The sequence below is a fragment of the Aquarana catesbeiana genome, unplaced genomic scaffold (genome assembly GCF_042186555.1).
Source record: "Aquarana catesbeiana isolate 2022-GZ unplaced genomic scaffold, ASM4218655v1 unanchor236, whole genome shotgun sequence".
Taxonomy (NCBI): domain Eukaryota; kingdom Metazoa; phylum Chordata; class Amphibia; order Anura; family Ranidae; genus Aquarana; species Aquarana catesbeiana.
In genome coordinates, this window is record NW_027362664.1 from 869898 (window position 1) to 894210 (window position 24313).

The 24313-nt window shown below is 49.1% G+C and overlaps 3 protein-coding genes across 3 annotated transcripts in view; 1 reads left to right on the top strand and 2 right to left on the bottom strand.

Annotated features, from left to right (window-relative positions):
- The window catches only part of LOC141121984 (uncharacterized), a 583368-nt gene that overhangs the window by 317767 nt on the left and 241288 nt on the right, over nt 1–24313 (top strand). The window lies entirely within an intron of this gene.
- Nucleotides 1–24313, bottom strand: part of LOC141121987 (uncharacterized) — a 481910-nt gene that overhangs the window by 125559 nt on the left and 332038 nt on the right. The window lies entirely within an intron of this gene.
- Nucleotides 16394–20504, bottom strand: LOC141121979 (uncharacterized). The gene is made up of 2 exons (XM_073611765.1): nt 19650–20504; nt 16394–18408 (listed from the first exon to the last, which is right to left on the bottom strand). Exons 1-2 carry the CDS (start codon nt 19711–19713, stop codon nt 17162–17164), a joined length of 1311 nt encoding a protein of 436 aa, XP_073467866.1. The 5' UTR covers nt 19714–20504; the 3' UTR covers nt 16394–17161.

Below are 24313 nucleotides of genomic sequence, written 5' to 3' on the forward strand. Positions count from 1 at the left end.
AGGCAACCAGAGTGTGTGATCAGGTAAGTACCCCCACTGACCACCAATGCTGGGCGGAGTTGCACTTTATTCTCAATGACGCCAACAGTGTGGTTTATTTTATCTCAGTGACATCAACAATGGAGCTTATTTTATCTCACTGACACCAACAATGGTGATTATTTTATCACAGGGACACCAATAATTGGACTTATTTTATTCCACTGACGCCAACAATAGGGCTGATTTTATCTCACTGCCACCAGCGATGGATGTCAGGGAAATCATGCCCATGGTGATTTGCTAACTGATTTGCTACAGTTCTTACAGCCTGCAATACTGCTGACCACCACTGGAGGGAGACTCTCCCACATTTATCTGGCTGGACACACACAGGCAGATAAAAATCTTTCCTACAATCTGATACAATCTAAGGAGTGTGGAGCAGACAAGTGATCCCCACACACTTCAGAGGATCCCCCAAGCGACCGTTCAATCTAGAATCCTGGTGTGATGACTTCTTCCACCCTCCCCCGCACACATGATTTAGGGCAGATTGGCTGAAGTGTGTGATGTGAGTGGTGTGCTGGGCAGTGATACACACACACATACAGATCCCCGTCTGCCAGATACAATCACTTCCACACACTGACAATAATCTGCATTAGGGAGGAGCTCCGTCTCTGAACAGAAGATTGGATGAACACTGGCTCCTCCCACATTCTTCTGAACATCCAACATTTAAGGCATTTGGTGCAGACGAATGTGACAACTTTTGGCTGTCACTGGTTTCTAGGGAAGCAACGGCTGCCTGCAACAGCTGCGTCCTTAGCAACCGCCAACTTCACGTACATGGCCACGTAGGCAAATGGGTGGGGCATAGATCATCACTGTGTGAGTATTTCCATATTTGGGTGTAGCCAGGAGCCGGCTAAGATTGCCTGCGCTATCAGGGGACACTCTGCAGCCCTTGCTACAGCGCATCTGTTCACTCCAGTGTTCAGTCTGAACCCTATGTTGTCATGTCCTGAATGCAGAAGTGGAGCAAAGGATCTTGGGACACATGGCTGTAGAGCCAGGTTTACACTGAAATCGGACTGCCATGGAGTACAATTACCAGCCGGCTGGAGAAGAAGAACAGAATGCTGGGAGAGGTAATATAAAGCCTGTGCGGGGACGGGATCACGCTCTTGGGACCTTGGCCTTTTCCTGAAAGCAGTGACCCAGACGGTTGGTGAAGTTAAATGCGTTCTGTGGCCTAGGCAGGCAGGAGAGCCTCCAGCGAGAGGGTGAAACCGTATTTCCCCATCGGCAGTTCCAGCCAGCTTATTGGCAGTCAAGAGGTCACCATCATTATCCGCACCACGGATCCGGCCCCATCACTGTGTGCAGGGTGTGCGGTCAAGCACTCGAAATACTTGTTTACTGCATAATAGTGTCGTGTCTGCACTGTACAGTAAATGTCTGAACCCAGAGTGTCAGAGGGGTCGGGTGACTTGCAGGGTCAGGGTAACCATTGGGGTACAGTAAGAAATGTCTGAACCCAGGTTCTCAGAGGGGTTGGGGGGCTTGCAGGGTCAGGGCAACCATTGGGATACAGTAAGAAATGTCTGAACCAGGGGTGTCAGAGGTGTAGGGGGACTTGTAGGGTCAGGGCAACCATTGGGGTACAGTAAGAAATGTCTGAACCCAGGGTGTCAGAGGAGTTGGGGCACTTGCAGGGTCAGGGCAACCATTGGGGTACAGTAAGAAATGTCTGAACCCAGGGTGTCAGAGGAGTTGGGGCACTTGCAGGGTCAGGGCAACCATTGGGGTACAGTAAGAAATTATCTGAACCCAGAGTGTCAGAGTGGTCGGGTGACTTGCAGGGTCAGGGCAACCATTGGGGTACAGTAAGAAATATCTGAACCCAGAGTGTCAGAGGGGTCGGGTGACTTGCAGGGTCAGGGTAACCATTGGGATACAGTAAGAAATGTCTGAACCGGGGGTGTCAGAGGTGTAGGGGGACTTGTAGGGTCAGGGCAACCATTGGGGTACAGTAAGAAATGTCTGAACCCAGAGTGTGAGAGGGGTTGGGGCACTTACATGGTCAGGGCAACCATTGGGGTACAGTAAGAAATGTCTGAACCCAGGGTGTCAGAGGGATTGGGGGCACTTGCAGGGTCAGGGCAACCATTGGGATACAGTAAGAAATGTAAGAACCAGGGGTGTCAGAGGGGTCAAAGGACTTGCAGGGTCAGGGCAACCATTGGGGTACAGTAAGAAATGTCTGAACCCAGGTTGTGAGAGGGGTCGAGGGACTTGCAGGGTCAGGGAAACCATTGGAGTACAGTATGAAATGTCTGAACCCAGGGTGTCAGAGGGGTCGAGGGACTTGCAGGGTCCAGGTAACCATTAGGGTACAGTGAGAAATGTCTGAACCCAGAGTGTTAGAGGAGTTGGGGCACTTGCAGGGTCAGGGCAACCATTGGGGTACAGTAAGAAATGTCTGAACCCAGAGTGTCAGAGGGGTCGAGAGACTTGCAGGGTCAGGGCAACCATTGGGGTACAGTAAGAAATGTCTGAACCCAGGGTGTCAGTGGGATTGGGGCACTTGCAGGGTCAGGGCAACCATTGGGGTACAGTAAGAAATGTCTGAACCCAGAGTGTCAGAGGGGTCGGGTGACTTGCGGGGTCAGGGCAACCATTGGGGTACAGTAAGAAATGTCTGAACCCAGAGTGTCAGAGGGGTCGGGTGATTTGCAGGGTCAGGGCAACCATTGGGGTACAGTAAGAAATGTCTGAACCCAGGTTGTCAGAGGGGTTGGGGGACTTGCAGGGTCAGGGCAACCATTGGGATACAGTAAGAAATGTCTAAACCGGGGGTGTCAGAGGTGTCGGGGGACTTGTTGGGTCAGGGCAACCATTGGGGTACAGTAAGAATCGAGTGAACCCAGGTTGTCAGAGGAGTTGGGGCACTAGCAGGGTCAGGGCAACCATTAGGGTACAGTAAGAAATGTCTGAATCCAGAGTGTCAGAGGGGCCGGGTGACTTGCAGGATTAGGGCAACCATTGGGGTACAGTAAGAAATGTCTGAACTGGGGGTGTCAGAGGTGTCGGGGGACTTGTAGGGTCAGGGCAACCATTGGGGTATAGTAAGAAATGTCTGAACCCAGGGTGTCAGAGGGGTCGAGGGACTTGCAGGGTCAGGGCAACCATTGGGGTACAGTAAGAAATGTCTGAACCCAGAGTGTCAGAGGGGTCGGGTGACTTGCAGGGTCAGGGAAACCATTGGAGTACAGTATGAAATGTCTGAACCCAGGGTGTCAGAGGGGTCGAGGGACTTGCAGGGTCCAGGTAACCATTAGGGTACAGTGAGAAATGTCTGAACCCAGAGTGTTAGAGGAGTTGGGGCACTTGCAGGGTCAGGGCAACCATTGGGGTACAGTAAGAAATGTCTGAACCCAGAGTGTCAGAGGGGTCGAGAGACTTGCAGGGTCAGGGCAACCATTGGGGTACAGTAAGAAATGTCTGAACCCAGGGTGTCAGTGGGATTGGGGCACTTGCAGGGTCAGGGCAACCATTGGGGTACAGTAAGAAATGTCTGAACCCAGAGTGTCAGAGGGGTCGGGTGACTTGCGGGGTCAGGGCAACCATTGGGGTACAGTAAGAAATGTCTGAACCCAGAGTGTCAGAGGGGTCGGGTGATTTGCAGGGTCAGGGCAACCATTGGGGTACAGTAAGAAATGTCTGAACCCAGGTTGTCAGAGGGGTTGGGGGACTTGCAGGGTCAGGGCAACCATTGGGATACAGTAAGAAATGTCTGAACCCAGAGTGTCAGAGGGGTCGAGAGACTTGCAGGGTCAGGGCAACCATTGGGGTACAGTAAGAAATGTCTGAATCCAGAGTGTCAGAGGGGTCGGGTGACTTGCAGGATCAGGGCAACCATTGGGATACAGTAAGAAATGTCTAAACTGGGGGTGTCAGAGGTGTCGGGGGACTTGTTGGGTCAGGGCAACCATTGGGGTACAGTAAGAATCGAGTGAACCCAGGTTGTCAGAGGAGTTGGGGCACTAGCAGGGTCAGGGCAACCATTAGGGTACAGTAAGAAATGTCTGAACCCAGAGTGTCAGAGGGGTCGAGAGACTTGCAGGATCAGGGCAACCATTGGGGTACAGTAAGAAATGTCTAAACCAGGGGTGTCAGAGGTGTCAGGGGACTTGTTGGGTCAGGGCAACCATTGGGGTATAGTAAGAAATGTCTGAACCCAGGGTGTCAGAGAGGTCGAGGGACTTGCAGGGTCAGGGCAACCATTGGGGTACAGTAAGAAATGTCTGAACCCAGGGTGTCAGAGGGGTCGAGGGACTTGCAGGGTCAGGGCAACCATTGGGGTACAGTAAGAAATGTCTGAACCCAGGTTGTCAGAGGGGTTGGGGGACTTGCAGGGTCAGGGCAACCATTGGGATACAGTAAGAAATGTCTGAACCCAGAGTGTCAGAGGGGTCGAGAGACTTGCAGGGTCAGGGCAACCATTGGGGTACAGTAAGAAATGTCTGAACCCAGAGTGTCAGAGGGGTCGGGTGACTTGCGGGGTCAGGGCAACCATTGGGGTACAGTAAGAAATGTCTGAATTGAGAGTGTCAGAGGGGTCGGGTGACTTGCAGGATCAGGGCAACCATTGGGGTACAGTAAGAAATGTCTAAACCAGGGGTGTCAGAGGTGTCAGGGGACTTGTTGGGTCAGGGCAACCATTGGGGTATAGTAAGAAATGTCTGAACCCAGGGTGTCAGAGGGGTTTGAGGGACTTGCAGGGTCAGGGCAACCATTGGGGTACAGTAAGAAATTAATGAACCCAGGTTGTCAGAGGAGTTGGGGCACTAGCAGGGTCAGGGCAACCATTAAGGTACAGTAAGAAATGTCTGAACCCAGGGTGTCAGAGGAGTTGGGGCACTTGCAGGGTCAGGGCAACCATTGGGGTACAGTAAGAAATGTCTGAACCCAGGGTGTCAGAGGAGTTGGGAGACTTGAAGGATCAGGGCAACCATTGTGGTACAGTAAGAAATGTCTGAACCCAGAGTGTCAGAGGGGTCGAGAGACTTGCAGGGTCAGGGCAACCATTGGGGTACAGTAAGAAATGTCTGAATCCAGAGTGTCAGAGGGGTCGGGTGACTTGCGGGATCAGGGCAACCATTGGGGTACAGTAAGAAATGTCTGAACCCAGGGTGTCAGAGGGGTCGAGGGACTTGCAGGGTCAGGGCAACCATTGGGGTACAGTAAGAAATGAATGAACCCAGGTTGTGAGAGGGGTCGGGTGACTTGCAGGGTCAGGGAAACCATTGGAGTACAGTATGAAATGTCTGAACCCAGGGTGTCAGAGGGGTCGAGGGACTTGCAGGGTCCAGGTAACCATTAGGGTACAGTGAGAAATGTCTGAACCCAGAGTGTTAGAGGTGTTGGGGCACTTGCAGGGTCAGGGCAACCATTGGGGTACAGTAAGAAATATCTGAACCCAGAGTGTCAGAGGGGTCGAGAGACTTGCAGGGTCAGGGCAACCATTCGGGTACAGTAAGAAATGTCTGAACCCAGGGTGTCAGTGGGATTGGGGCACTTTCAGGGTCAGGGCAACCATTGGGGTACAGTAAGAAATGTCTGAACCCAGAGTGTCAGAGGGGTCGGGTGACTTGCGGGGTCAGGGCAACCATTGGGGTACAGTAAGAAATGTCTGAACCCAGAGTGTCAGAGGGGTCGGGTGATTTGCAGGGTCAGGGCAACCATTGGGGTACAGTAAGAAATGTCTGAACCCAGGTTGTCAGAGGGGTTGGGGGACTTGCAGGGTCAGGGCAACCATTGGGATACAGTAAGAAATGTCTAAACCGGGGGTGTCAGAGGTGTCAGGGGACTTGTTGGGTCAGGGCAACCATTGGGGTACAGTAAGAATCGAGTGAACCCAGGTTGTCAGAGGAGTTGGGGCACTAGCAGGGTCAGGGCAACCATTAGGGTACAGTAAGAAATGTCTGAACCCAGAGTGTCAGAGGGGTCGAGAGACTTGCAGGGTCAGGGCAACCATTGGGGTACAGTAAGAAATGTCTGAATCCAGAGTGTCAGAGGGGTCGGGTGACTTTCAGGATCAGGGCAACCATTGGGGTACAGTAAGAAATGTCTGAACTGGGGGTGTCAGAGGTGTCGGGGGACTTGTAGGGTCAGGGCAACCATTGGGGTATAGTAAGAAATGTCTGAACCCAGGGTGTCAGAGGGGTCGAGGGACTTGCAGGGTCAGGGCAACCATTGGGGTACAGTAAGAAATGTCTGAACCCAGAGTGTCAGAGGAGTCGGGTGATTTGCAGGGTCAGGGCAACCATTGGGGTACAGTAAGAAATGTCTGAACCCAGGTTGTCAGAGGGGTTGGGGGACTTGCAGGGTCAGGGCAACCATTGGGATACAGTAAGAAATGTCTGAACCCAGAGTGTCAGAGGGGTCGAGAGACTTGCAGGGTCAGGGCAACCATTGGGGTACAGTAAGAAATGTCTGAACCCAGGGTGTCAGAGGGGTTGAGGGACTTGCAGGGTCAGGGCAACCATTGGGGTACAGTAAGAAATGAATGAACCCAGGTTGTCAGAGGAGTTGGGGCACTTGCAGGGTCAGGGCAACCTTTGGGGTACAGTAAGAAATGTCTGAACCCAGGGTGTCAGAGGAGTTGGGGCACTTGCAGGGTCAGGGCAACCATTGGGGTACAGTAAGAAATGTCTGAACCCAGAGTGTCAGAGGGGTTGGGGCACTTACATGGTCAGAGCAACCATTGGGGTACATTAAGAAATGTCTGAACCCAGGGGGTCAGAGGGATTGGGGCACTTGCAGGGTCAGGGCAACCATTGGGGTACAGTAAGAAATGTCTGAACCCAGGGTGTCAGAGGGATTGGGGCACTTGCAGGGTCAGGGCAACCATTGGGGTACAGTAAGAAATGTCTGAACCCAGGGTGTCAGAGGGGTCGGGAGATTTGCAGGGTTGGGGGAACCATTGGGGTACAGTAAGAAATGTCTGAACCCAGGGTGTCAGTGGTTGGGAGACTTGCAGGATCAGGGCAACCATTGGGGCACAGTAAGAAATGTCTGAACCGGGGGGTGTCAGAGGGGTTGGGGGACTTGCAGGGTCAGGGCAACCATTGGAGTACAGTAAGAAATGTCTGAACCCAGGGTGTCAGAGGGGTCAAAGGACTTGCAGGGTCAGGGCAACCATTGGGGTACAGTAAGAAATGTCTGAACCCAGGTTGTGAGAGGGGTCGAGGGACTTGCAGGGTCAGGGCAACCATTGGAGTACAGTATGAAATGTCTGAAGCCAGGGTGTCAGAGGGGTCGAGGGACTTGCAGGGTCCAGGTAACCATTAGGGTACAGTGAGAAATGTCTGAACCCAGAGTGTCAGAGGAGTTGGGGCACTTGCAGGGTCAGGGCAACCATTGGGGTACAGTAAGAAATGTCTGAACCCAGAGTGTCAGAGGGATCGAGAGACTTGCAGGGTCAGGGCAACCATTGGGGTACAGTAAGAAATGTCTGAACCCAGGGTGTCAGTGATATTGGGGCACTTGCAGGGTCAGGGCAACCATTGGGGTACAGTAAGAAATGTCTGAACCCAGAGTGTCAGAGGGGTCGGGTGACTTGCGGGGTCAGGGCAACCATTGCGGTACAGTAAGAAATGTCTGAACCCAGAGTGTCAGAGGGGTCGGGTGATTTGCAGGGTCAGGGCAACCATTGGGGTACAGTAAGAAATGTCTGAACCCAGGTTGTCAGAGGGGTTGGGGGACTTGCAGGGTCAGGGCAACCATTGGGATACAGTAAGAAATGTCTAAACCGGGGGTGTCAGAGGTGTCGGGGGACTTGTTGGGTCAGGGCAACCATTGGGGTACAGTAAGAAATGAGTGAACCCAGGTTGTCAGAGGAGTTGGGGCACTAGCAGGGTCAGGGCAACCATTAGGGTACAGTAAGAAATGTCTGAACCCAGGGTGTCAGAGAAGTTGGGGCACTTGCAGGGTCAGGGCAACCATTGGGGTACAGTAAGAAATGTCTGAACCCAGAGTGTCAGAGGGGTCGAGAGACTTGCAGGGTCAGGGCAACCATTGGGGTACAGTAAGAAATGTCTGAACCCAGAGTGTCAGAGGGGTCGGGTGACTTGCGGGGTCAGGGCAACCATTGGGGTACAGTAAGAAATGTCTGAATCCAGAGTGTCAGAGGGGTCGGGTGACTTGCAGGATCAGGGCAACCATTGGGGTATAGTAAGAAATGTCTGAACTGGGGGTGTCAGAGGTGTCGGGGGACTTGTAGAGTCAGGGCAACCATTGGGGTATAGTAAGAAATGTCTGAACCCAGGGTGTCAGAGGGGTCGAGGTACTTGCAGGGTCAGGGCAACCATTGGGGTACAGTAAGAAATGTCTGAACCCAGGTTGTCAGAGGGGTTGGGGGACTTGCAGGGTCAGGGCAACCATTGGGATACAGTAAGAAATGTCTAAACCGGGGGTGTCAGAGGTGTCGGGGGACTTGTTGGGTCAGGGCAACCATTGGGGTATAGTAAGAAATGTCTGAACCCAGGGTGTCAGAGGGGTTTGAGGGACTTGCAGGGTCAGGGCAACCATTGGGGTACAGTAAGAAATGAATGAACCCAGGTTGTCAGAGGAGTTGGGGCACTAGCAGGGTCAGGGCAACCATTAAGGTACAGTAAGAAATGTCTGAACCCAGGGTGTCAGAGGAGTTGGGGCACTTGCAGGGTCAGGGCAACCATTGGGGTACAGTAAGAAATGTCTGAACCCAGAGTGTCAGAGGGGTCGGGTGACTTGCGGGGTCAGGGCAACCATTGGGGTACAGTAAGAAATGTCTGAATCCAGAGTGTCAGAGGGGTCGGGTGACTTGCAGGATCAGGGCAACCATTGGGGTACAGTAAGAAATGTCTGAACCGGGGGTGTCAGAGGTGTCGGGGGACTTGTAGGGTCAGCGCAACCACTGGGGTATAGTAAGAAATGTCTGAACCCAGGGTGTCAGAGGGGTCGAGGGACTTGCAGGGTCAGGGCAACCATTGGGGTACAGTAAGAAATTAATGAACCCAGGTTGTCAGAGGAGTTGGGGCACTTGCAGGGTCAGGGAAACCATTAGGGTACAGTAAGAAATGTCTGAACCCAGAGTGTCAGAGGGGTTGGGGCACTTACATGGTCAGGGCAACCATTGGGGTACATTAAGAAATGTCTGAACCCAGGGTGTCAGAGGGATTGGGGCACTTGCAGGGTCAGGGCAACCATTGGGGTACAGTAAGAAATGTAAGAACCAGGGGTGTCAGAGGGGTCAAAGGACTTGCAGGGTCAGGGCAACCATTGGGGTACAGTAAGAAATGTCTGGACCCAGGTTGTGAGAGGGGTCGAGGGACTTGCAGGGTCAGGGCAACCATTGGGGTACAGTAAGAAATGTCTGAACCCAGGGTGTCAGAAGGGTCGGGAGATTTGCAGGGTCAGGGCAACCATTGGGGTACAGTAAGAAATGTCTGAACCCAGAGTGTCAGAGGGGTTGAGAGACTTGCATTGTCAGGGCAACCATTGGGGTACAGTAAGAAATGTCTGAACCCAGGGTGTCAGAGGGGTCGGGAGATTTGCAGGGTTGGGGGAACCATTGGGGTACAGTAAGAAATGTCTGAACCCAGGGTGTCAGTGGTTGGGAGACTTGCAGGATCAGGGCAACCATTGGGGCACAGTAAGAAATGTCTGAACCGGGGGGTGTCAGAGGGGTTGGGGGACTTGCAGGGTCAGGGCAACCATTGGGGTACAGTAAGAAATGTCTGAACCCAGAGTGTCAGAGGGGTCGGGTGACTTGCGGGGTCAGGGCAACCATTGGGGTACAGTAAGAAATGTCTGAACCTAGAGTGTCAGAGGGGTCGGGTGACTTGCGGGGTCAGGGCAACCATTGGGGTACAGTAAGAAATGTCTGAATCCAGAGTGTCAGAGGGGTCGGGTGACTTGCAGGGTCAGGGCAACCATTGGGGTACAGTAAGAAATGTCTGAACCATTGGTGTCAGAGGTGTCGGGGGACTTGTAGGGTCAGGGCAACCATTGGGGTATAGTAAGAAATGTCTGAACCGGGGGGTGTCAGAGGGGTTGGGGGACTTGCAGGGTCAGGGCAATCATTGGGGTATAGTAAGAAATGTCTGAACCCAGGGTGTCAGAGGGGTCGAGGGACTTGCAGGGTCAGGGCAACCATTGGGGTACAGTAAGAAATGAGTGAACCCAGGTTGTCAGAGGAGTTGGGGCACTAGCAGGGTCAGGGCAACCATTAGGGTACAGTAAGAAATGTCTGAACCCAGGGTGTCAGAGAAGTTGGGGCACTTGCAGGGTCAGGGCAACCATTGGGGTACAGTAAGAAATGTCTGAACCCAGAGTGTCAGAGGGGTCGAGAGACTTGCAGGGTCAGGGCAACCATTGGGGTACAGTAAGAAATGTCTGAACCCAGAGTGTCAGAGGGGTCGGGTGACTTGCGGGGTCAGGGCAACCATTGGGGTACAGTAAGAAATGTCTGAATCCAGAGTGTCAGAGGGGTCGGGTGACTTGCAGGATCAGGGCAACCATTGGGGTATAGTAAGAAATGTCTGAACTGGGGGTGTCAGAGGTGTCGGGGGACTTGTAGAGTCAGGGCAACCATTGGGGTATAGTAAGAAATGTCTGAACCCAGGGTGTCAGAGGGGTCGAGGTACTTGCAGGGTCAGGGCAACCATTGGGGTACAGTAAGAAATGTCTGAACCCAGGTTGTCAGAGGGGTTGGGGGACTTGCAGGGTCAGGGCAACCATTGGGATACAGTAAGAAATGTCTAAACCGGGGGTGTCAGAGGTGTCGGGGGACTTGTTGGGTCAGGGCAACCATTGGGGTATAGTAAGAAATGTCTGAACCCAGGGTGTCAGAGGGGTTTGAGGGACTTGCAGGGTCAGGGCAACCATTGGGGTACAGTAAGAAATGAATGAACCCAGGTTGTCAGAGGAGTTGGGGCACTAGCAGGGTCAGGGCAACCATTAAGGTACAGTAAGAAATGTCTGAACCCAGGGTGTCAGAGGAGTTGGGGCACTTGCAGGGTCAGGGCAACCATTGGGGTACAGTAAGAAATGTCTGAACCCAGAGTGTCAGAGGGGTCGGGTGACTTGCGGGGTCAGGGCAACCATTGGGGTACAGTAAGAAATGTCTGAATCCAGAGTGTCAGAGGGGTCGGGTGACTTGCAGGATCAGGGCAACCATTGGGGTACAGTAAGAAATGTCTGAACCGGGGGTGTCAGAGGTGTCGGGGGACTTGTAGGGTCAGCGCAACCACTGGGGTATAGTAAGAAATGTCTGAACCCAGGGTGTCAGAGGGGTCGAGGGACTTGCAGGGTCAGGGCAACCATTGGGGTACAGTAAGAAATTAATGAACCCAGGTTGTCAGAGGAGTTGGGGCACTTGCAGGGTCAGGGAAACCATTAGGGTACAGTAAGAAATGTCTGAACCCAGAGTGTCAGAGGGGTTGGGGCACTTACATGGTCAGGGCAACCATTGGGGTACATTAAGAAATGTCTGAACCCAGGGTGTCAGAGGGATTGGGGCACTTGCAGGGTCAGGGCAACCATTGGGGTACAGTAAGAAATGTAAGAACCAGGGGTGTCAGAGGGGTCAAAGGACTTGCAGGGTCAGGGCAACCATTGGGGTACAGTAAGAAATGTCTGGACCCAGGTTGTGAGAGGGGTCGAGGGACTTGCAGGGTCAGGGCAACCATTGGGGTACAGTAAGAAATGTCTGAACCCAGGGTGTCAGAAGGGTCGGGAGATTTGCAGGGTCAGGGCAACCATTGGGGTACAGTAAGAAATGTCTGAACCCAGAGTGTCAGAGGGGTCGAGAGACTTGCATTGTCAGGGCAACCATTGGGGTACAGTAAGAAATGTCTGAACCCAGGGTGTCAGAGGGGTCGGGAGATTTGCAGGGTTGGGGGAACCATTGGGGTACAGTAAGAAATGTCTGAACCCAGGGTGTCAGTGGTTGGGAGACTTGCAGGATCAGGGCAACCATTGGGGCACAGTAAGAAATGTCTGAACCGGGGGGTGTCAGAGGGGTTGGGGGACTTGCAGGGTCAGGGCAACCATTGGGGTACAGTAAGAAATGTCTGAACCCAGAGTGTCAGAGGGGTCGGGTGACTTGCGGGGTCAGGGCAACCATTGGGGTACAGTAAGAAATGTCTGAACCTAGAGTGTCAGAGGGGTCGGGTGACTTGCGGGGTCAGGGCAACCATTGGGGTACAGTAAGAAATGTCTGAATCCAGAGTGTCAGAGGGGTCGGGTGACTTGCAGGGTCAGGGCAACCATTGGGGTACAGTAAGAAATGTCTGAACCATTGGTGTCAGAGGTGTCGGGGGACTTGTAGGGTCAGGGCAACCATTGGGGTATAGTAAGAAATGTCTGAACCGGGGGGTGTCAGAGGGGTTGGGGGACTTGCAGGGTCAGGGCAATCATTGGGGTATAGTAAGAAATGTCTGAACCCAGGGTGTCAGAGGGGTCGAGGGACTTGCAGGGTCAGGGCAACCATTGGGGTACAGTAAGAAATGAGTGAACCCAGGTTGTCAGAGGAGTTGGGGCACTTGCAGGGTCAGGGCAACCATTGGGGTACAGTAAGAAATGTCTTAACCCAGAGTGTCAGAGGGGTTGGGGCACTTACATGGTCAGGGCAACTATTGGGGTACAGTAAGAAATGTCTTAACCCAGAGTGTCAGAGGGGTTGGGGCACTTACACGGTCAGGGCAACTATTGGGGTACAGTAAGAAATGTAAGAACCAGGGGTGTCAGAGGGGTCAAAGGATTTGCAGGGTCAGGGCAACCATTGGGGTACAGTAAGAAATGTCTGAACCCAGGTTGTGAGAGGGGTCGAGGGACTTGCAGGGTCAGGGCAACCATTGGAGTACAGTATGAAATGTCTGAACCCAGGGTGTTAGAGGGGTCGAGGGACTTGCAGGGTCAGGGCAACCATTGGGGTACAGTAAGAAATGTCTGAACCCAGAGTGTCAGAGGGGTCGAGAGACTTGCAGTGTCAGGGCAACCATTGGGGTATAGTAAGAAATGTCTGAACCCAGGGTGTCAGAGGGATTGGGGCACTTGCAGGGTCAGGGCAACCATTGGGGTACAGTAAGAAATGTCTGAACCCAGGGTGTCAGAAGGGTCGGGAGATTTGCAGGGTTGGGGGAACCATTGGGGTACAGTAAGAAATGTCTGAACCCAGGGTGTCAGAGGGGTCGAGGGACTTGCGGGGTCAGGGCAACCATTGGGGTACAGTAAGAAATGTCTGAACCCAGGGTGTCAGTGGTTGGGAGACTTTCAAGATCAGGGCAACCATTGGGGCACAGTAAGAAATGTCTGAACCCAGGGTGTCAGAGGGGTCGAGGGACTTGCAGGGTCAGGGCAACCTTTGGGGTACAGTAAGAAATGTCTGAACCCAGGGTGTCAGAGGGGTCGAGGGACTTGCGGGGTCAGGGCAACCATTGGGGTACAGTAAGAAATGTCTGAACCCAGGGTGTCAGAGGGGTTGGGGCACTTGCATGGTCAGGGCAACCATTGGGGTACAGTATGAAATGTCTGAACCCAGGGTGTCAGAGGGGTTGGAGCACTTGCATGGTCAGGGCAACCATTGGGGTACAGTATGAAATGTCTGAACCCAGGGTGTCAGAGGGGTTGGGGCACTTGCATGGTCAGGGCAACCATTGGGGTACAGTATGAAATGTCTGAACCCAGGGTGTCAGGGGGTTGGGGCACTTGCAGGGTCAGGGCAACCATTGGGGTACATTAAGAAATGTTTGCACCCAGGGTGTCAGAGGGGTCGAGCGACTTGCAGGGTCAGGGCAACCATTGGAGTACAGTAAGAAATGTCTGAACCCAGGGTGTCAGAGGGGTTCGGGCACTTGCATGGTCATGGCAATTATTGGGGTACAGTAAGAAATGCCTGAACCGGGGGTGTCAGAGGGGTTGGGGTACTTGCATGGTCAGGGCAACCATTGGGGTATAGTAAGAAATGTCTGAACCCAGGGTGTCAGGGGTTTGGGGCACTTGCATTGTCAGGGCAATTATTGGGGTACAGTAAGAAATGTCTGAACCCAAGGTGTCAGAGGGGTCAAGGCACTTGCAGGGTCAAGGCAACCATTGGGGTACAGTATCTTAAAGTGGAGCACAGGGGAGACATTGGGGGTCTTTTATACCCTGGATGTCTCATTAAAGAGAACCTGTCACCAAACAATCATCACATAGGGGACTTTTTGTCATCTATGTCAGTGTTTCTCAAACTTTTTTCAGTCAAGGCGCCCTCCAAAATTAAGGACAGTCTCGAGGTGCCCGAATCTATTCTAATGCCCCGTACACACGGTCGGACTTTGTTCAGACATTCCGACAACGAAATCCTAGGATTTTTTCCGACAAATGTTGGCTCAAACTTGTCTTCCATACATACGGTCACACAAAGTTGTCGGAAAATCCGATCGTTCTAAACGCGGTGACGTAAAACACGTACGTCGGGACTATAAACGGGGCAGTGGCCAATAGCTTTCATCTCTTTATTTATTCTGAGCATGCGTGGCACTTTGTGCGTCGGATTTGTGTACACACGATCGGAATTTCCAACAACGGATTTTGTTGTCAGAAAATTTTATATCCTGCTCTCAAACTTTGTGTGTCGGAAAATCCAATGGAAAATGTGTGATGGAGCCAGCACACGGTCGGAATTTCCGACAACAAGGTCCTATCACACATTTTCCGTCGGAAAATCCGACCGTGTGTACGGGGCAAAATAGTTCTACATAATGCAACAACATCCACACACACCCAACGTTATAAGTGATTTATTCTTCCAAAGCAAATAGACTTTTGCAAACTGGTACTGACTAGTATTCCAATGTTTCTCTTCTCCCTCAGTTTTTCTCCATCACTCAGCTAATGAGACCCCAAAGCTGATGGAGAGATGTGGGGGAGGGTCACACAAGGATGATATTCAGGCAACTGACATCCTCCTTATCAGCTCATGATGTCATTGGTCGTTAGGAGGTTGGCAGCTAGAAGGTTGTAATGGTGACAATGAAAACCTGAGGCTTTGTGTAACTAAAAGGCTTCATCCACCCTCCGGCTTGTATACAATTTTGGAGCAATTGTTCAGCATTTTGCCAAGGCGCCCCTGAAGAAACCTCAAGGCACCCTGGTTGTAAAAGGCTGCTCTATGTGAAGAATTTTTTTTAAAAATTATATAGCATAAAATTTAAACCCAGGCACATAACTTCCCCCACCCCCCGTAAAAAAAAACACGTTACATATCTCCACGCACACCGGAATGAGAGCAATAATTCTATCACCAGACCTCCTCCGTAACACTAAACTGATGACCTATAGGGGGCTTTTAAAGTGTCACCTATAGAAAATATAGGATAGTGAAGTCTGTCACAGGCGCACACAAATTTAAGGTTTGATATGTTGGGCATCTATTTACTCGGTGCAACCTCAGGTTTTATGTTATTTATTGTGTTTTTGTGCCCCCCAACATTAGTGTATTTTTTACTGAAATTTTGTGTTTCCTAGACTTTTGCGATAATATCGCGTGGCATAAAAAATTGGAACTACCACAATTTTATTCTCTAGGGCAGTGATGGTGAACCTTCGCAGCCCAGATGTTTTGGAACTACATTTCCCATGATGCTCATGCACTCTGCAGTGTAGTTAAGCATCATGGGAAATGTAGTTCCAAAACATCTGGGGTGCCAAGGTTCGCCATCACTGCTCTAGGGTGTTTGCTTTCAGAAAATATATCATGTTTTGGGGGTTTTATATAATCTACAGGCCTAAAAATTTTTGAACTCCTTCCCGCCCAGCCTATAGCAGAATGATGGCCAGGCGGGGGTTCCATTATCCTTTGTGGATGTCATATGGCGTCCAGAAAAATAGGCAGCTTGGGCGCGTGGCAATCGGTGGTGTGTTGGTATGACACACCACATCTCCAATCTTGGTAAAGAGCCTATGATGTAGGCTCTTTACCATGTGATCAGCTGTGTCCAATCAAAGCTAATCACATCATAACCAGGAAGTGCCGGTTATCGGCTTTCCTTTATTCATGCTGACAAGGTGCGAGTAGAAGAGAGCCAATCAGCAGATCTCCTGACAGGGGGGATCTGCACTGATATTCAGCATTGATTATCAGTACAGGCCCATCAGTGATGATCACCAGTGCCCCACCAGTGATGCCAAGCAGTGCCCATTAGTGATGCTTGTCAGTACCTCCTCATAAGTGTCACCCATCAGTGCTGCATATTAGTGCCTCCTCATCAGTGTTAATCAGTGAAATAGAAAACTTACTTATTTACAAAATTTTATAACAGAAACAAAGTGAAACTTTTTTTTTTTTTTTCATTTTTGGTATTTTTTATATTTGTAGCACAACAAATAAAAACCCCAGTGGTGATCAAATACCACCAAAAGAAAGCACTATTTGTGGGGGAAAAAATATAAAAATTTAATTTGGGTAGTGTTATATGACTGCGCAATTTTCATTCAAAGTGTGAGAGCGCTGAAAGATGAAAAGTGGCCTGGGCAGGAAGGGGGTGAAAGTGTCCGGTATTGAAGGGGTTAAACATGTAGGCACAATAAATTCAAAACCGTCTCTGGCAGTGAAAGGGTTAAAGGAAATGTTCACCTTTAAGAAGATGTTACATGTTCCTGTTCCTGCAGTGGCTCAGCGATCCAAGTCCTCTGTGTGACAGTAGTGCGGGGAGAAGTTCCCCGTACCGGCTGTCACTTTATGAAAAGAGCGCGGCCGTGCCATTCATTCACAGAGTTCTGTCCTTTGCCGATTTTGGCTTGTAGTTTTCAATGAACTCCCACACCGCTGATGAGCTCTCTGGTAGATGAGGAACAAGGAGATTGTCATAAGGGACAAGGAGATTGGGACCCCGATTTATTCCTTTGGACAAGTCGTTTTTTCTAAATATGTCCACACCCCTGGAACTGTTTCTTACATGATGATCAGCCATGGAGTATATCTGAGGTGTATGTAAGGGTGTGCTTCTTCCCCACATGAGAGCTGTGATGTCCAGCAACATTCATATAGAAGACATTTCCCACACTCAAGGCACTAATACACCTCAAGGGTTGTGTGAGATCCCTGATGTACAGGAAGACAGGACTTCAGTGAGGAACAATTCCCTCATTCAGGACAGGAATTCGGCTTCTCCAGCATGTGAGATCTCTGATGTTTGTAAAGATTGGACTTCTGTGAAAAACATTTTCCACACTCAGGACATGAATACGGCTTCTCCCCGGTGTGAGATCTCCGATGTCTGAAAAGACTGGACTTTCGTGAAAAACATTTCCCGCACTCAGGACAGGAATACGGCTTCTCCCCCGTGTGAGATCTCTGATGTGTGGAAAGATGGGACTTCACTGAAAAACATTTCCCGCACTCAGGACAGGAATACAGCCTCTCCCCCGTGTGAGATCTCTGATGTGTGGAAAGACTGGACTTCTCTGAAAAACATTTCCCGCACTCAGGACAGGAATACGGCTTCTGCCCTGTGTGAGATCTCTGATGTGTGTAAAGACTGGACTTCTGTGAAAAACACTTCCCACACTCAGAACAGGAATACGGCTTCTCCCCGGTGTGAGATCTCTGATGTGTGGAAAGATGGGACTTCACTGAAAAATATTTCCCGCACTCAGGGCAGGAATACGGCCTCACCCCCGTGTGAGATCTCTGATGTGTGGAAAGACTGGACTTCTCTGAAAAACATTTCCCGCACTCAGGACAGGAATACGGCTTCTCCCCCGTGTGAGATCTCTGATGTTTTGAAAGATTGGACATCTGTGAAAAACATTTCCCACACTCAGGACAGGAATATGGCTTCTCCCCGGTGTGAGATCTCTGATGTTTGTAAAGAATAGACTTCAATGAAAAACATTTCCCACACTCAGGACAGGAATGCGGCTTCTGCCCTGTGTGAGATCTCTGATGTGTGTTAAAACTGGACTTCTGCGAAAAACATTTCTCGCATTTAGGACAGGAATATGGCTTCTCCCCCGTATGAGATCTCTGATGTATGTAAAGATTTGACTTCAGTGAAAAACATTTCCCGCACTCAGGACAGGAATATGGCTTCTCTCCTGTGTGGGATCTTTTATGCCTATTAAGATGGACTTGAGAATGGAAACACTTCCCGCACTCGGTACAGGAAAGCCTCTTATCTGTTGGAAGGACGGCACTGTCCCTCACAGTCTGAGGTTCCTCAGGATAAGAGGAATACGATGGTCCATCTACACTGTGTGGTGCCCGATGGACATTTGAGGTAGCCGGGTTTTCTCCTGGACTATACTGTGTGATGTCCTCATCTTCTACTTTACAGTCTGGAGACAAAGTGAGACAATCCTCTGAGGTTTTCCTCATCTCCCGTCCATCTACTAAAATAGAGGTTAAAAGATTATTACATATCAGACCGCTTTGTCTCTGAGGATCTTACAATTCCCCCCTCAAGTTTACTAGTAAATGGGTCCTCTGATCTCCTACCAGTTCATATCTTTATTCATGGACCTGAGTCAGAGAGTGAGAGGAGAACTGTCTTTTATAGGAGTGACAGTGATGAGGGGATTATAGGACGAGTGTCCCCACCCCCTCTATCACTCATTGCCATCTTCCCAACACAAGAAGTCCTGCACCTCTTTATTTAGTCCATGATTTAGTCATGAATAACAGCGGGCCTGAACCCCACCAGAGGTCAGAGAGTGAGGATGGGGGGAGAACAACCAAGATGAAGACTGGACTGATCCTGAAGACCACCATCATTGGGTTATTGACTCCTTCCTCATTATCACTTTCTGTTTAAGGTTCCAAAGTTGGAGGATGTTATCAAATTATTCTCAACATGTAAAAGTCTGTGCTCCAATCAAATCATCAGATATAAAATGTCCAGCTGGTAGGAAATGGGTGCAAAAGAAGTAAGTCCTATGTAATGTAGAACTTATTATAAAGGATTCAACAGTTAGGATTGTATAGCATCAGAATAATGTAATGTACAACATAATGTATATAGTGCAGGGGTCAGGAGTAAGTAATGTACAACATAGAGTATATAGTGCAGGGGTCAGGAGTATGTAATGTACAACATAGAGTATATAGTGCAGGGGTCAGGAGTATGTAATGTACAATATAAATTATACAGTGTAAGGGTCAGGACTCATAATATTGGTATTCAGTAATCAGTGGGAGATTAAATGTTTACATGAGACAAGTTGCAGAGGTCCCACACCGCTGCCTCCCATCTCCTGAGACTGCACTCAGTGACTTGGGTCTGAGACTATACAGACATATCCCTCCACCCGGCACAACCAGCAAATTAAAGAGCAAGTAATCCTGGGAGAATCATTCTGTCAGACATCTTGCCATACCCGGGTATGGGGCAGATGACCCAAAGCACATACCCCAGGTGCTGGCAGCTGAACCCCAGAATCTCCATAAATCCAGTCTAGATACATAAATTGTGTCTGCAGCACAGAGAAGGAAAAAAATATAGGAATACAAGATGGGGAACACAGCTCAGGAAAGTGACCGGTATTATAGGCTGATATCACCCAGTCCCCACCCTACTCTGGACCAATCAGTGAGCAGTATGGGTGGAGGAATGTATTTAGTGTTAATGACCCACCTGTGCTGATCTCTGTAGGAGTGTCCTCCTCTATAAATGTCCCCGTTATTCCATCCTCCTCCATAGACTGCTGATCATCCCTCACATACCTCTCTTCTTCTTCTGCTTTAACCTCAAATTCTATATTGATTGGATCTCCACTCTAAATCAAGAAAATGAGAGTGAATATCATCCGTAAAATATAAGCTTTGTTATTGTGACTAGAGGTCGACCGATGTGGGTTTTTCTCTGGCCGATGCCGATGTTTAGAAATTGCGATGGCCGATGGCCGATATATGATGCTGATTTTTTTGTGCCGATATGTTAAGCTGATTTTTTTTTTCCCTTCATCTCATAAAATCTAACAGTTAGATCCCTTTCACAATGGGGCATTTTTCAGGCGCTTCTGGGCTAAAAATAGCGCCTGTAAAGTGCCTGCAAAACGGCTCCCCTGCAGTCTCAGTGTGATATCCCAAGTGCTTTCACACTGAGGCGATGCGCTGGCAGGATGTTAAAAAAGTCCTGCAAGCAGCATATTTGGAGCAGTGTATACCGCTGCTCCACCACTCCTGCCCATTGAAATGAATGCGCACCGCTGCCGAAGCACCTGCAAAGCGATTCGGCAGTGGCACTTCATGAGCGCATTCAACCCCTTCCTCGGCCGCTAGCTGGTTTATAAGCGCCCCGCTAGCAGCCGAATAGCGCAGCTAAAATGACGGTAAAGCACCGCTAAAAATAGCAGCGTTTTACCATCAACGCCTGCCTGCTCCAGTGTGGAAGCAGCCTTAAGTAATAAGTGATACAGAAAATTTCTTACATTTAAACAGGTAATCAAAACTTTTGGACGAAAAAAATGGGCTAACTTTACTGCTTAGTTTTTTTTTAATTCATTAGTGTATTTTTTTTAAAAAAAATTGTGTTTGAAAGACCGCTGCGCAAATACCGTGTGACATAAAATATTGCAGCAACCGCTATTTTATTCCCTAGGGTCTCTGCTAAAAAAATAAATATATAATTTTTGGGGGTTCTAAGTGATTTTCTAGCAGAAAATACAGGATTTTTACTTGTAAGCAACAAATGTCAGAAAAATTGTAGTCTTTAAATGGTTAAACTGAGAACTCCTCCACACAGGGTTCAGTCCATTGATAAGTTTAAACATTGTATCTTTTCAGCTTCTTTTATCAGATTTGGCTGCCCAGAGAGGATAGAAGTCGCTCCACAGAAGACTTCAGGCAACTTGCATTGACTTCTATTACAGAAGTCATTTGCAAGTCGTGCTGAAGTTATAATCGGCCTTTTTATCAGCCACTGCCGATTAATTAAAAAAACGCCAAATATCGGCCGATATATCAGTCGACCTCTAATTGTGACATCACATAGAAAATCCACACATTGTCTCCATGAGTCTGTGTTTTATAAGCTCCATCCCACCAACCTTGTAACAGTGAGGGATGGTGTGATCTTCCTGTGTGGAATCCCGGGAATACAGAGGGCGGGGACATCTCTCTGGTGGGTTCCTGGTATTTGGTGGCTCCATCATATCCTTGTGTCCTTCTGTAAACTCTTCCATTACTCCATCCTCCCCTCCTTCATACTCTTCTTTAACATCAATATTATCATCCCCGAGGTTTCCACTCTGAAAGATGGAATAAAACATTCATTGTAACAAACATGCTGTGTATAGGGGGCGTGTCCAAGCCGCAGACCAAGATGGCTGCTTGGCTCTAGAGCTCCCTGCCACACCGGGTCTCTATCGCGGCTCACAGCGCACTAGACAGCCACTTTCAGCCCCAAACAGGGACACAAATATTGGGGAACAACCGGGCTATGTCCCGGAGGGGAAAGCAGACACCGGGACCGCACCACCTAACAGATTTCTTAATGCAGACTACCAGCAAGCATAGACAAGATGGCGCCCGGGAGAACGGCTGCTCTCCTCTTCCTCCTCACACAGGGCCTTTACCTCCTACAGCCTCAGATGATCTCTCTGACATGGAGGACTCCTCACAGTAATAACACAACCCCACAGCTCCTGATAAAGGTAAGAGAGCTGTAGAATCCCCTGCACACTCTCCATAGAAACTTCCCTCAGCTAAGAAGCATCACTGGGAAGACATCCCTGATTCAGCAGCAGCCACTCCAGCAGAGCACACAGCACCCCTAGCTGCTTTCCCTGCATCAGACGCCCCTGCCTCTGAAAACACCATTAAGGTTATGTTATTATCCCTCCAGGCTGGTCTGCATTCTAAGCTACGCTCCTAAGTATCCAACCTTACTCACAGAATAGATGGCATTGAAGACCACACAGATCACCTAGAATTACAGTTAGGAGTGATCATAAAAGCACATGATGAAATGGTGGATGCTGATGAGGAACAGACGGACATGATCCATAAACTACAATGTGAAAGTTGCAGAATTAGAGGATCGCTCCTGCCGCAATAATTTAAAGATAAGAGGAATCCTTGAAGCTGTTAAACCACAAGAGCTCATACCTTACTTTCAGCAGCTTTTCCTAAAGCTTATCCCAGATCTTACACCTAGAGATTTACTAATGGATAGAGCACACAGGATCCCCAAACCAACAGATCTGCCTGACACAGTCCCTAGAGGCGTGCTAGGAAGGATCCATTTTTATCATATCAAAGAACGCCTGCTCTGAGCGGCCAGATCCTCCTATACACTCTCCCCTCCATATGCGGGGATAGCCCTGTACCAGGACCTGTCTGCAGCAACCTCAAAATTGAGAAAAGAATACACCCCCATCACTGCGATTTTGAGAGACCACAATATAGTTTACCGCTGGGGCTTCCCCACCAAATTGCTGGTTACATATCAGAGCCAACAAATCACCATCACATCCCCTAAAGATGGCTACAATATGCTCCATAACTGGGGCCTAACACCTTCATCATATACAAGTCGCCAGAGTAACAACGCATTCCGTAAATCCTGAGAGATATGCTGCATAGCAATCGCAAAACCTACCTGATGCTCTCATGACCACGAAGTCTACCTACTCCCCCCTCAGACAAGATGTCTAGTTCCTCATTATCCACTTGATCTGAGGCTCAGAATGTGGACCAAAATGTTATAACTTGTTCATCTGTTTGATCTTTTTCTGGTTATCACACGCCCTGGCATGAAGTGTGTTATGCACACAGCCTACATTCACTGCAATTGTTCTTTTTAATTTTTTGTGTTAATTATGACTGTTTGTTTAATCATAACCTACAGCTCATGATAATACTAACCTGAGTCCAGGTACCGTTCCTTACCCTTCCATGCACCTACAACTCGGTGGTACTTCTACCTCTTCATTTTGCATCCTTCTAACGATACTATCACTAATCAATATGTCCATCCGTATTACCACTATCAATGCAAATGGTCTTAATAGCCCCTAGAATGTGGCGAGAAGCCATCACTTTAAAAACAGACATACTTTGCATTCAAGAAACGCACTTTGTACAAGACAAAGCTCCCTCATGTCAACACCACCTCTACCCCCATACTTACTTTGCACATGCTACCAAAAAAATGAGGGGTGTCATGATTGCTATACGTAAATCCCTAGCTTTCCAGCTCCCTCACCTGGAGGCTAATCCCTATGGCAGATACCTAATCTTGGATGCCCCCTGTGACAATATACCATATGTTATAGCCAACATATATGCTTCCACTTCTCATCAAAAACAATAATGAATAAGATACCTCATTACCCAAAGGAATGCATAATTGTATGCAGATATTTTAATGACATGATAGGGGTATGCCTATATATATCAAGAATAATGTACAAGTGAATGTGAGAGATGACATCACTAAGGGAGCTAGGGAGGAGGTGGAATCCTTATGGGTAGAGCTCCAAAGGGATGAAGCTAAGGGGAAAATAATACTGGGAGTATGCTATAGGCCCCCTAACCTGAGGGAGGAAGTGGAGACATATCTCCTATCACAATTTGGATTAGCAGAAAGGATGGGAAGTGTTATCATAATGGGGGATTTTAATTATCCAGACAGACTGGGGGGAGGGAACAGCGCATTCATCTAAGGCTCGCCAGTTCCTAAATGTCTTGCAGGACAATTTTATGGGTCAGATGGTAGACGCACCAACTAGAAATAAAGCCTTACTGGATCTACTGATTACAAACAACACAGACCTGATCACAGATGTGGAAATACGGGGCAATTTAGGAACCAGTGAAACAGTGATCACAAGTCAATTGGCTTCAGTATAAATCACACAAATAGGAAACATAAGGGGAATACAAAGACACTGAATTTCAAAAGAGCCAACTTCCCTAAACTACGAACCTTGCTAGAAGGCATAAATTGGGATAAAATCTTAGGAACAAAGAACACAGAGGAGAGATGGGTTTGCTTTAAGAGCATATTAAATAAGGGCATTAGCCAATGCATCCCATTGGGTAATAACTTTAAAAGAGCGAACAAAAGTCCTAGATGGCTTAACTTCAATGTAAAAATGCATATAAAAGCAAAGGAGAAGGCCTTCAAAAAATACAAGGTTGAGGGATCATCATCAGTATTCAGACTTTATAAAGAATGCAACAAGACATGTAAGGGTTCAATAAGGACGGCTAAGATAGAACATGAAAGACATATAGCGGATGAGAGAAAAAAAAATCCCAAGAAATTCTTTACGTATGTAAACAGTAAAAGAG

Bases quoted from the DNA above. Each gene is read 5' to 3' on its own strand.
- LOC141121979 (XM_073611765.1), bottom strand. From the start codon at position 19,713: ATGGAGGAGGATGGAATAACGGGGACATTTATAGAGGAGGACACTCCT. The intron at 18,409-19,649 runs GTGGGTCATTAA...CCTCTATTTTAG, and splicing joins TCCTACAGAGATCAGCACAG to TAGATGGACGGGAGATGAGG.